This window comes from Pseudorasbora parva, chromosome 7, assembly GCF_024679245.1.
Source record: "Pseudorasbora parva isolate DD20220531a chromosome 7, ASM2467924v1, whole genome shotgun sequence".
NCBI lineage: Eukaryota > Metazoa > Chordata > Actinopteri > Cypriniformes > Gobionidae > Pseudorasbora > Pseudorasbora parva.
The window spans coordinates 30,502,495-30,516,294 of record NC_090178.1 but is presented as its reverse complement, the minus strand read 5'-3'; the positions used below and the strand labels follow the sequence as shown (position 1 = coordinate 30,516,294).

The window sequence follows — 13,800 nt, the reverse complement described above, 5'->3', positions numbered from 1 at the left end:
ACCAGTGGTTTTGGCACCGTGAGCAGGTGCCAGGTCGTGCTGAAAAACCAAATCTTCATCTCCATAAAGCTTTTCAGCAGATGGAAGCATGAAGTGCTCCAAAATCTCCTGATAGCTAGCTGCATTGACCCTGCCCTTGATAAAACACAGTAGACCAACACCAGCAGCTGACATGGCACCCCAGACCATCACTGACTGTGGGTACTTGACACTGGACTTCAGGCATTTTGGCATTTCCTTCTCCCCAGTCTTTCTCCAGACTCTGGCACCTTGATTTCAGAATGACATGCAAAATTTGCTTTCATCCGAAAAAAGTACTTTGGACCACTGAGCAACAGTCCAGTGCTGCTTCTCTGTAGCCCAAAAGTGGCTTGTCCTGGGGAATGCGGCACCTGTAGCCCATTTCCTGCACACGCCTGTGCACGGTAACTCTGGATGTTTCTACTCCAGACTCAGTCCACTGCTTCCGCAGGTCCCCCAAGGTCTGGAATCGGTCCTTCTCCACAATCTTCCACAGGGTCCGGTCACCTCTTCTCGTTGTGCAGCGTTTTTTGCCACACTTTTTCCTTCCCACAGACTTCCCACTGAGGTGCCTTGATACAGCACTCTGGGAACAGCCTATTCATTCAGAAATTTCTTTCTGTGTCTTACCCTCTCGCTTGAGGGTGTCAATGATGGCCTTCTGGACAGCAGTCAGGTCGGCAGTCTTACCCATGATTGCATTTTTGAGTAATAAAACAGGCTGGGAGTTTTTTAAAGCCTTAGGAATCTTTTGCAGGTGTTTAGAGTTAATTAGTTGATTCAGATGATTAGGTTAATAGCTCGTTTAGAGAACCTTTTCATGATATGCTAATTTTTTGAGATAGGAATTTAGTGTTTTCATGAGCTGTATACAAAAATCATCAGTATTAAAACAATAAAAGACCTGAAATATTTCAGTTGGTGTGCAATGAATCTAAAATATATGAAAGTTTAATTTTTATCATTACATTATGGAAAATAATGAACTTTATCACATATGCTAATTTTTACATTATCACATGTGTAAATTCAAAAGAGGATATTGCGGAGATAATTTGGCCTGTTGTGCTCCAGGTGCCACTGTAAGTTCACATTCTTATAAACAGATTCACTATGACCTAGTTACAGTTATCTTAGTTTTCGGGGGGGGGGGGGGGGGGGTTCATTCTAAACTGTTTATCATGGTATCTCTTTTGTCTTTCCAGAGACTAGTAGGAAGAGGAATACATGTAAACCTTTCAGGAAACGGAAAGGTTAAAATGAAAGTAAGCAGTTTAAAAATGATTTCCATTGTGTGTGCGTGTGCAGGGCCGGCTCTAGCTCTTTGGTTGCCCTAGGCGAGATGGAGTTTTGCGCCCCCCACCCCTCCCCACCCCACTCACTTTTATCGTCTCTATTCTAATTCAGCATATGTCTGTTTTCCTAGGCCTACCCCTAACCGAGAAGCACTTATTATTAAACACGTTCGACGCTTTATTTCCTCTTTTCAAACATTTTCTCACTTTTTATTGAAAATAAATGCCTTTCCGATCTGATATGTGATGGGAAAAGGGAATAGAGTGAGTGTGGCAGAAGGCGGGATCAAACCTCTGATCAATCTGCATCAAATCTTGATGCCATGCGTCTTACCACTACACTACAGCCACTGTGAAGAAAATAGTGAACACAGCATATTTGTCTTTAATGTAAATAATATGGCATCTTTCGTTAGGCTGCTCCAGTAAAAAAAAAAAAACGAGGCCGTATTTATTTCCTTCCGACGCCCACGTAGAAAGCGTTTGTACTTTTCATAAATAACATGCATACGTTATCCATATTCATAACGAACTGGACTTTTGATATTTAAATGACATCCATGTAGGTTATTGTAGATTATTGTCAGTGAAGTTATGTTTGCAATACGTATAGTAATTATGTAAAAAAACTAGCAAGTGATAGCTTGGTGACAATATTAATAATATTTATAAAATAAATATTAGTTGATAAGATTGATACTAAGTAATTTTATCTTGTTTCACAACTTATTGGCTGAGATAAGAAGACTAACCTCTATACTGGGCTTTCTTTCAATTTTCTTCCTTTCTTTTCTCTTTTTCCATCCCTGTGCATCCGCGGGGTTTAGATGCCTCATTTTTGATGAACGCGCAAGATGAGCACTTGCCTGAACTAACGCCTGAACTAATAATCAATAATCACCATCAATTCAATCTAATAATCAGGTTGATAAGTAATTAAACGTGTAGCTGAGGGGGCGCTGAGGGGGCGCCCTATGATGATCATGTTTAATGAACATTATGTTGTATTTCGCTTGTTCCGATTCTATGCTTAATGGGAAGTAATGGGCGGCACTAGAGCGCGCTCGCGCCCCTAACACAATTGTCGCCCTAGGCGACCGCCTAGCTCGCCTATAGCAAACGCCGGCCCTGTGCGTGTGTGTGTGTGTGTGTGTGTGTGTGTGCGTGTGTGTGTGTGTGTGTGTGTGTGTGTGTGTGTGTGTGTGTGTGTGTGTGTGTGTGTGTGTGTGTGTGTTTTTATATATATATATATATATATATATATATATATATATATATATATATATATATATATATATATATATAGGAAATAAAGGCTGCATAGTGGCTTCAATGCTATGGGAACGCGTCTGCAAGACCTCAAATTGTGGAAACATGCCAATGAAGCCTCCTACCTGGCTCTCTTCTTAAGTGATGAGAGACGGGCTTTTGCGCATTATAGTTTGGGTCCTGTGGTGTGGGGGCTTCAGTGATAAGAATTGCACTTGAGTTGGCAAAGGTGGAACTTGAGACGGGTGTTCACCTGTCTCTTGCCCTCTCTCCCGACTCTGAAAGGAACCTTGCAGGTCAGATTCCACATTATATTAGGTAGATTATACTCTTATTTAAAGCCAAGAGCAGACAGGTTTCCAACTTTCTCTCTCCAGCTACGTCCAACGGATCCCAAGATGTTTTAGTAAAAGAAAAACACAAAAATGCAGTTAGTCTAAAAGTACAATGTAAAAAAAATCAACCTTGTCTGGTTAGTTTACCTAATGCATTTGTTAAATTCTGTTAAATGCTCTGTGATTTGGCTTTGAGGATCTGTATATGCAAATATATACATTTCCGTCTTCAGACAGCTTGCTAACACTATTGGCCTTCTATCTAAGCTTATATGATAGTCACAAAGTGTACGGTATTTTGTTGTTTAAATTTGAGGTGTTGTTTTTAAAACACCACCTTTGTGTTCGGAAGCAGCCATCTCTCTCGGTGTGGCGCATTCAGTGCCCTGGGGGCAAGCCCACTTAGGGGAATGTATTACACCACAATACAATGTGTGCTCACTTTTCCTCAATGACTTCAAGGAGCTGTCTTGCTAAGATAAAGCAGTTTATTTAATCTCAAGTCTCAAAGAAATACTGACATTTTTTCTTTCTCTCTTATACACACACAAACATGAACTGATATACATTTCATTAAATGAGTAGGGATCTGTGCGCTCTTTTTTTTTTTTTTTTTTTACCTGGATGTGGCATTTGGATGATTCGTGGTCTTTTATGGCTTCCAGTTTTAGGTTTTTAGTACCAACAATGAAACTACTAGTTTTGGCCTTCTGAAGCATGTTGATGACATACCGAGCAGAACATTGTCAGTAGGGATGCACTGAAATAAAAATGATTGGCTGAAACCGAAACACTAACAGAAATTATGCCAATTATCCACTGCATTTATGGCAAATGCTATGACTGTGTAACTTTTATGTACTTATACTATAAAGTTTTTTATACTTTTTAATATTAAAGTTTCAAATAGTAAATCAATTACAAATTATGCAAATATTTATTTAGCACATTGCAACAACCCACAGTATAAAATAAAACTCAAACTAAAATGTTTAACTTGACCTCACTTATGTGTGCATTAAATTAAAATGTACAGGCCTACTGGCCTACAGAAAGGTACAGAAATTGAATAAAGTATATAACTGCATATATAACTGTTTAAATTAAAGAATAATCCTTATTAAACTTACAAAAGCTATTCAATCAAGAGCAGTGAGTGATGTCCTTTTGTTTGACATTACTGGCTACTGCCCCTTTAAGACCTAATAGAAAGATAAGCTCGTCTTTCTCGACTGTATACAGTTCACTTAAGGCAAATTCAGACTATGTCTACTTGGATACTCATCAAGATTGACATGTTGACATACTTTTTGTGTGAGTTTGTCCGTTTAAGCGCAAGACTTGAAAGATAACTCAATATTTGCGCGCTGTGAGTCGTGTGCGCGTTTTCGGATGATGCACAGTTACGGATCTTCTCTCAGCGCGCGCAAGTTCTATTCGCGTCTTCTTCTGTCACGGCGAAAACGACTGGTCATATTCGGACATACGGCCGCACTCGCATGGACTGAACAAAGTTTACAACGAGGGGATACAGTATGCTATTTTTATTTACCCGCCACGGTGGTAGGTGAAGCGACTCAAGCGAGTTTACCCGCCACAGCTCAAAATCACCCGCATTTGGCTGGTGGTGGGTGCTAATTTCCATCCCTGGTGTTTTGGCACAATTAGGTTCTCTAGGCACCACCCTCCAGACCTATAAGGACATAAATGGTTGTTAGGGCAGTAGCCACTCTAAGCATAACATCCACTCTCAACATGTCACCAATCGATTGTGTTTGATTGGCCTACTACCTATCTCGCACCTTCACAAGGTGAATGCAGCCTGGGCTGTTTGTCACTATGGGGCATATGTGTAACGTTACTGAATTACATCGACTGGCTGATCCTAGCCCAGGCAGAAATAATAAGGTGAAAATAATAAGGTGAATTGGTCTGAGGTTGAATCTCAGGAAAAGTGTGATATCTTCCTCCGCTCTTGTGATCAGGCTTTGCTGGTCGTTCCACGCGCTAGGCTAGACTAAAGCGTAGAGGCGAGTGTGCATTTGCGGTAGCAAGGCCACGACTCTGGAATACCCTGCCTTTAGAGATCAGGCTGGCCCCTACCCTGTCTATTTTTAGTCACTGTTAAAAACTTTTCTATTTTCTTTAGTGTACTGATTACCCTGATATGTTAACTTTTAAAAGTTGTGCTTTTTTTTTTTACTCTGTTCTGGTTGTATTTTTTATGTATGTGTGCTATTCTTGCTCTTCTGTAAAGCACTTTGGTCAGCCTGGGGGCTGTGTGAAATGTGCAAAATATATATAAAATCGAACTTGAACTTGAGTCAGTCCTTGCTGTTATGCAATATTCTGGGTTATGCAAAAACTAAGAGCAGACATCCTGTCAAGGCAAGGGCTGAGGCCTGGTAAATGGCGAATCTACCCTCCGGTGGTAGAATCCATATGGCAGAGGTATGGCGGAGAGGAAGTGGTCTTGTTCGCCTCAGAGAAGTCTCTTGGGAGGTGTAAGCATCCAATGGGTCATTTGCCCCATTAATATAGGATACATCACCTGTTAAATATATTAATATAGAAAAAAAGTTATTTTAATTTCTCATATTATTTCAAATATTGGTGTTACTTATTTAGTTTTTTTGTTTTGCTACTGTAGGTGGCAAAGGCTTATTATGCTCTAAAGAAAGACTCCAACTGCGCTGATTTGTCCATAAATGTGACTGTAGAAGGAAAAGTGGAATACACAAGTGAGTTATAAAATATATCTATGGCAAAAGGCAGGCCTAATTTAACAATATAACTTTATTGATATATTTATATCTAATTTATTAGGTATAGTAAGGGATAATATACATATATACACATATATTATCTCACTGTGCAATAACTGTAATTATTATTTTTTAGCTGAAGTACAAAAAACGTATGATTACTATGAGGACGAACAGGCAGAAGAGAGGAAGGAAGAAGAAGATCTTCCCCAGTCAGGCATTGAATGGTTTGATGCTCGCAGCAGACAAAGAAGAGACACCACTCAAAACACTCAAAATGATGTGGTCTATATGGTGTGTGTCAGGTGAGAAAAAAGTATTCTGACAAATTTCAATCGTCGCAATCATAATCTGCTGTTTTGAAGGTTATCATTATATTGCATATCTTGTTATAATCAAAACTATTGTATGTCATCTATAACACCTGTCTTCTCTCACAGGCATGCACAGGGGAGGAACCCCTCTGGAATGGCCATTGCTGACATCACTCTACTTAGTGGCTTTGAGGCAATCAATACAGATCTGGAAAAGGTCACCCATAATCTTATCCAATGGCTTGACTTTATGTGGCATTTTGACATTATTTGGAATAATTATTTTAATTTCATTTTTGGCATGTTTTTCCCCTGAAAGATTGTTTAAAAATTATTGATTTATTTAAATCTGGCACTTTTATATGACATGTGAAATGTTTTTGCATTTTGCTTTCTTCTGTTGTCTCAATTTTTCTCTGATTGTCTGCAACATTCTCTCCAACAGCTGAAAGACCTGGTGGACAGATATGTTTCTCACTACGAGCTCACCCGTGGAAGAGTGCTGTTGTACTTCAATGAGGTGACATGAGCACAGGCACAGTCATAGTTATTCATATCTCCCTATTATTAAAAAAAAATAATCAAAAATGTCTCTCTCACCCCTCAGATAGATGAAGGTGGGAGCTGTATAGCATTCGGAGCCAAGCAAAGTGTGCCCATTGGATTAGTTCAACCAGCTCCTGCTACGTTTTATGATTACTATGAACCAGGCAAGCTATTCCTGTTTTTCAGTTGAAATGTATTTTACAGAACTGTAACAATTATGCTTGTTAATGACATGTCACTTTTGAGACATTTTAAATTTTATAATGTACATTATAATGTATATAAAGCCTTTCGCGTTTTAACACTCGATGGCACTCATGGAGGAGGTCGAACTGGAAGCCATGTTAATCTTGGACTAAATCGTCCACCGTAGGAGTTAAAACGAAATCGGAATTCAGAGGAACAGAAACTAATATTCACTGGATTGTCATATACCTTTACACCGATAGATGGGGGGAAATATCACACAGTGTAGCTTTAACTGTGACATAAAACAGCAACTGTCTACTACGGAAGAAACAGATTGGATAAGTAAATGAAATATTTTTATAGTTGTGACAGAATGCTAATGAGAGCAACCTGCACAAAACACTGGTCTCTGAGCTTATATTATGCTTATGCTGCAGTTGGCTGCTTACGCTCTTTTTGTTGTGTATGTAGGATAATGCAGTGTTGTTTTACATTAAACAATCATACTAAATAGATTATGCATTGTTATTATATTACTCTGTGTGTTCGCTCAGTGGCTAGTGAGTCTTGTTGCACTTTGCAGTAATCTAGATCGATATTAGAATATCATATTAATAAAAACAGGATGAATAAATGACATGCAGTTCATTTTAAAATATATTGAATGATGGGGAAAGCTCTCTCTGATTATGCTATGTTAGCCACTTGACAAAATAGCAGTCCCTGAGGCATGGTAAAAACGTTACTCACTGTAAATCAAGAAAACAAGCGATTCAGACAATAAGACTATATGGTTCATAACACTGGTTACAATGTGATTTAACTGAAACACATGAATTTTACAAAAGAGCTCATGCACACAATCATCCAAAAGCCAAGGAAAACAGGTAATATCTCAGGTAAATTGTCAAGAGTCACGTATCCCATTATTTAGGAAAGAAATCCAAATTGGCATTGGCAACGGTATATTTTTTTTAATCATTCGAAGCCAACATGAATACAGAATATATTTCTAAACTTGTTTTATACTAGATTTTCAAGTTTCCCCTCTTTTTTATTTATTTTGAATCTTCTGATTTTTCATGAATGTAAATATCAATGCCCGTCGTTTTCACAGACAGGAGATGTTCTGTGCTCTACGGCGCCCCCAAGAGGAACAACATGGTTTCTGTCCTGTGCTCAGATGATGTGTGCCAATGTGCAGAAAGTAGGTTCTCAGTTATTGGTTTGCCGTTCAAACAAACATAAACCATTTGAAAACCAGCATATCTACACTAATCTGATGATTTTTTGTAGAATCAGTTTGAGTTTTATGCCACCATAAAAATGTTATAATATCTGTGTCCTCAGGAGGTTGTTTCACTGAGAAGAAAACAATTGAGATGAAAATCGAAAAAAAGCACCGATTTGATTATGCTTGTTATCACTCCAACATTGACTATGGTTTGTGACTCATATTTATACAAGCTAACAATATAATGATGAAACCTAAAATATGTTTAAGGGTCAAGTATTTTAAATAAAATATTATTAACTCAATAAGTTGTGGCAAGCCGGGGCAGATATGACATTTACTTATCCATATTCTTTTTTGACAGCACTTGAAGTCGTTGTGGTTTCAGTTACTGAAGAGAGCAACTTTAAATTGTATTCAACATCTGTGAATGTGGTCCTCCGAAATAGTAAGTAATCTTTTTTTTTTTTTTAATCCTGAGAATTAAAGTAAGAGTGTTGCATTAGAGTAATCATGAGTGATGCAGATCAAGTTATGAGCATTTTACAAATAAATGAAGAAAGGACACTGCTGAGCTTGTTACTTTATTAGAAATGCTCAGATGAATTAAGAGTTTAACCTCTAAACCTCAGCTGGAGACTTGGACGTGAACCCAGAAAGCACTCGGGTGTTTGCCAAGAGAAAGCACTGCAAGGGTGAGCTGAAAGAGGGAGAGACGTACCTCATCATGGGCAATGACGGCCCCACTAAAGACTCCAATGGAAAGTAAGTACATTTATTTACTTAGCAGTTGTATTTTCTATTGAAATGGAAAGTTTTAATAGCCTATAGGCTGAATTCCTATAAAGAATATGGTTTGCTACTTGCTGTCTTATCCTAGATGGTATTTGATTGAAAAAAACACTGTGTAATGCAGAATCACTATTATTAGAGTCACTATTATTTGCGTTGTCCTAAGAAGTCAAAGTTATGGAAGCTTGTTTCCAACTGGGAATAAAAAATAAAGGTAATTGAAAATATGGATGGATTAGTGTAGTGGTGTCCGAAACCATTATTAATTATTAATGTAGTGGTGTCCGAAACCATTATTGAGTGCACTCATTCAATCCTACAATGGAGCACAATAATGAGTGTACAACTGATGTGAGACTCACACACGGAATTCATTTCCGCCTCTCGCCAGGAGATGGCGCCCACAACTGAATCAATCCATCCATTTTCAAAACCGAGCTGGTCCAGTCTAATAATCATACAGTTATAAATTCCTTTTTAATTGATTATTAAATTATTTGATTTGTGTATACATATAATCTGTAGACATGCTAGTTTCCATGGCAGAATCAAATTTGTTTATAGTTACAAAATGCAACTAAGTTGTTCAGTGAAAACATTGCAACATTTTCTTTGTACTTTTGTCAGTTAAATAAAGTTGAAAGAGAATTAACAGAATTTGTTTTTACAAAATGTTCCACTTTTTTCTGTATTTAGGGTTGTCAATATTGCATCATATTTCTGTATACTTCTACAGATTTTCTCCTTGCCGCTGTATTTTAACTTATTGGGGATTAGTGGGCCCTGCACGGTTTTTCTGAAAAACTGCCTCATCATATTTAATTCATATTTATTTAGAATAATACACTTAGTACTGATGCACATATAATGCACAAATATACTTATACAAATTAATATAATTCATTTAAATGTTTCCTTTCCAGGTAATTTATCCTGCGTCTGTAGTAATGACACTATGGGAATGCCTCTGTGTGATAGCATCTTTAAACGGTTAGTTCACCCAAAAATGAAATTGATGTCATTAATGACTCACCCTAATGTCGTTCCACACCCGTACAACCTCCGTTCATCTTTGGAACACAAGATATTTTATATTTAATCCGAGAGCGTATGCAAGTGTATGCACACTATACTGTCCATGTCCAGAAAAGTAATAAAAACATCATCAAAGTAGTCCATATGTGACATCAGTTAAATTAAAATCTCTTGAAGCATCGAAAATAAATTTTGGTCCAAAATAAACAAAAACTACGACTTTATTCAGCATTGTCTTCTCTTCCTTGTTTGTGTTCAATCCTCAAATAAAGATTAAAACGGTTGTGAATCAGCATATTGATTCATGATTCGGATCACGTGCCAAACTGCTGAAATCACGTGACATTGGCGATCTGCATCATTGAGCGATTCGCTGATTCATGACAGCTTGAATCTTTATATGAGGATTGAAAACAAACAGGGAAGAGAAGACAGTGCTGAATAAAGTCGTGGTTTTTGTGATTTTTGGACCAAAATGTATTTTCGATGCTTCAAGAGATTCTAATTAACTAACTGATGTCACATATGGACTACTTTGATGATGTTTTTATTCCCTTTCTGGACATGGACAGTATAATGCGCATACACTTGGACACGCTCTCGGACTAAAAATAAAATATCTTAAATGTTCCGAAGATGAACGGAGGTCTTACGGGTGTGAAACAACATTAAGGTGAGTCATTAATGATATACATTTAATTTTTTGGTGAGCTAACCCTTAAGCACAAATCCATCCAATGACATGGCAGGATATCATCCTGTAGCGTGTGACGTCACAACCAGGAAACAAAATAAAGCACCCAGACCAAACAATGTCGGTGTCTTCAGCAAGTGCACTGTGTGTATTGTCTGTCATATTTATATTTAATTTGTCTGCTGCCGAGGAAGAGTGGATATTTACTGGAGAGGTTAGTGGAGGGCTGCCTTTTCTCTGCCCTTTCCATCTAAGTCCAGTGCCTTTTCAAAGGAAGCATGCTCTGCAGATTTTTCCACCCTGAGTGAGGGCCCAGTGCTGCAGCTATCCAGCTCAAGGAGGTCGATACTCTCCCCTGACAATATTAGGTGCGTTTACACGGAGCACTATAATCGGTTTAAAAGTCCAATCCGAATGAAAATGCTCCATATAAACACCTCAATCGGAATAAAAATGCCCAAACCGAATGAAATTGTAATCGGTTTGAGAGGGGTGGGATAAACCTTTTCATGAACTCAAATGAAAAATTTAACCATGTAAGCAACCTGACCCGATTACTTTTCAGTGTGCGTCCTTATGTGACGTGATACACAGCGTGCCTTCACCACTGAGCGTGCCACGCTCACACGCAGACTAATGTTGAGAGGAAAAGTAATTTTTCTGAGGGGTAATCTTTTTATTGCGTTAGAAGTTATGAAGATAATGTTGGCATAATGACACTGACATAGTCTAGCTACATCCTCTCATCTTGACAGCGTTTGTCCCAGGCACTTTTTTACTTCAACTGCGCCTGACAGAAGAATTCTTTTTTTCTGAGATGATTAGACTTTACAGTAAATAAATAGCTTTTATAAAACCGTATAAGTCCTGTTGGCCATTGAGAGTTGCTATGGCATCCGTGAACACATTCAGCTGCTGGTGAGGACAGCGTCAACATTTCTGATGTTGGCAGACAAACGTGATGATTGCGATTGAAAGTCAGCACATGTAGTGTAAACCCCAGGTCAGTTTAGATAATGTCTCATGATGTAAACAGTCCACTAAATCTTTCAATAGGAATTATTTTAATCAGAATGACAAAAAAGTGTGCATGTAAACGTGGCTATTTTTACAGAAGGCCCTGACATTACCTAACCAGGCCATGCAGAACAACTGGTGCATGACTGTATAGCATGCCATCTTGGAGGAGTACCAGGCTGACCTACTAAAAGACCTGGATGAAGGTAAGGGCGTGGGCCCAGTGGTAGTTTGAGAAAAGTGATGGGCCACAGATTTTTCTCTCTGGGCCACCAGGGAAACGGCCAGAGCTATTGGTCAATCTTTTGCAGCCCTGATCGATCTATGGCATTTATTCTATATATGGCATTCCTCTTGGACACCCCGCTGTCCCTTCCTGGCCTCTTCAGTGATGCTATCACCTCAGTTTTTGAAAGGTTTCAGGAGGCAAAAAGGATCTACAGACTTCGAAGCCTTTCCAAGAAGGCCAGTGGTGTCAGGCCTCTAAGGGCAGGCCCCTCTGGAGGGAAAGTGTCTCACACCTCATCATACGGTGCGCGCTCCTCCTCAGTGCCCTCAGGGGACCATTCTGCCAACCATGCCGCCATTGGTGCGCAGCGGTTTCCAGCAGGTTCAGTTCTCAGTGTCTGCACAAAGACGTTACACCACTGAGAGACTCTCTCTCTCTGAAGAAGGTTTTAGAGAATTAAGTATTTCATTGTTCTAAAAAAGGATGGGGGGCTGAGTCAGATTCTAGATCGGCACCAACTGAATCATACATCAAAAAAAGTTCAAATTCAAAATGTTGACTTTGAAACTAATCTGGATTCAGATTGGATCAAATTGGTTGAGTATGACTCAGTCTGAGCATTTGGTGGTTTGACATGGAGATGTTGTCCTCCACCATATGAGGAAATTGGGGTTAAGGTTAAACGCCATGAAAAGTGCATTCTCCAATACTTAGGACCACTTTTCTGGGAGTGGTATTGAACTTGATGATGTACTTTCTACTTCTCTTATTGAATCAATCCTGGCAGTCGTAGTCACTCACTTGTTTGTGCTTGTTATGATTCACACTAGACAGGTACTTGTTAGTATGGCGGAATGCATATTATCATTCTAAAAGCGCCACTACTTCCAGCAGATTGTAAGTAACCATGACTCCCTGTGAAGTCATCATGCCATAATTCCTGCATGTCTGTGATTGACGTGCTTCGGTCAAACAGAAGCTGAAATTTTTTGGTTAGGGTGTGCTATATAGCCTCCTGATCATGAAGTCACACAATCTGGGCTGACGTTCCACCTTGCAATTGAACTGATTTCACACGTCCTTCAAAAAGCAACTGTAGAACACAGAGGCGTTCCCATTAGCGTGGCTACTTCTGACGCAGCGTCTTGTTCCCTTCTCAGAGAATATAGTATCTCTTGAATTGGGATTATTATATTTTGGGGTCTTTGGCATCAAAAACCTTTAAAAACAGTGCATCAAAACAGCTGCACTAGAATATAAATGACCTTAATGTTAATAGAAATGAACTCTTTCTCTCTCAGCATGCAGTACCTGCTGGATTCAAAGACATGGGTTGAGCAGAAGCTATCAACCTCAACATGCAAGGCATCGGTCAACAAGGTTCACTGCAAGGGACTGAAAGATTTTGTGAAAGAATACCAAGTTGATGGGTGTAATGTGTAGTCTGAACTGCAATTTGGGGGAACTTAATTATTCCATGTCACTAAAGCAGAGGAATCTACATTTATCCTGAATGTAAACCAGTTTTTCTTTTAATGCTACAGATTATGATAACTGAGAAGAACCTGTACGACATACATTTGGTTTGTCTGTATTCATGTCTTAATAAATGTGCTTACAAAACCTTTAAGACTCAATAACTTCAAAACACAATAGATCATTGAAATCATATAGAGTGCATTAGTGCCCACCAACTTTTTTAAGATGTTATTTCCAAGAAATATTTTTTTCCATAAATTTTTTATATAGTGCAGAGTGTATGTGTATGTTGTGTCAAAAAGGAGGCTCACTGTCTTTGTAAACCCTTGCTATAAGGATTTAAATAATTTTGAAATAAATTGATTAAAAGCATTATAAGCCATAAACCAAGCCAATCAGCTCAGCTATAAGGTGAATCAAAACATTGCAAACTTTCATTTGAAGCAAAAAGTTTTTTGAAAATTGGACAAAAAGACAAAAAGGCTTTAGTGAGAGAAAGCACTACAATCTAACGATGCATAAGCAATTTAAATAATTTATTTAAAAATGATGAAATATTAATTTACAGTTGTTGATTATATCTATA

General features: G+C 38.4%; 1 protein-coding gene across 1 annotated transcript in view; it reads left to right on the top strand.

Annotated features, from left to right (window-relative positions):
* The window catches only part of c4b (complement C4B (Chido/Rodgers blood group)), a 71,398-nt gene extending 58,040 nt beyond the window's left edge, over positions 1-13,358 (top strand). The window contains exons 31-41 of the mRNA XM_067449038.1: positions 1,227-1,286; positions 5,571-5,661; positions 5,822-5,990; positions 6,126-6,216; positions 6,445-6,519; positions 6,607-6,709; positions 7,852-7,941; positions 8,085-8,177; positions 8,333-8,416; positions 8,601-8,733; positions 13,037-13,358. Coding sequence (XP_067305139.1) covers positions 1,227-1,286; positions 5,571-5,661; positions 5,822-5,990; positions 6,126-6,216; positions 6,445-6,519; positions 6,607-6,709; positions 7,852-7,941; positions 8,085-8,177; positions 8,333-8,416; positions 8,601-8,733; positions 13,037-13,178 — 1,131 coding nt within the window. The 3' untranslated portion in view covers positions 13,179-13,358. The remainder of the gene's footprint in view (positions 1-1,226; positions 1,287-5,570; positions 5,662-5,821; positions 5,991-6,125; positions 6,217-6,444; positions 6,520-6,606; positions 6,710-7,851; positions 7,942-8,084; positions 8,178-8,332; positions 8,417-8,600; positions 8,734-13,036) is intronic.
* Positions 13,359-13,800: the final 442 nt, after the last annotated feature.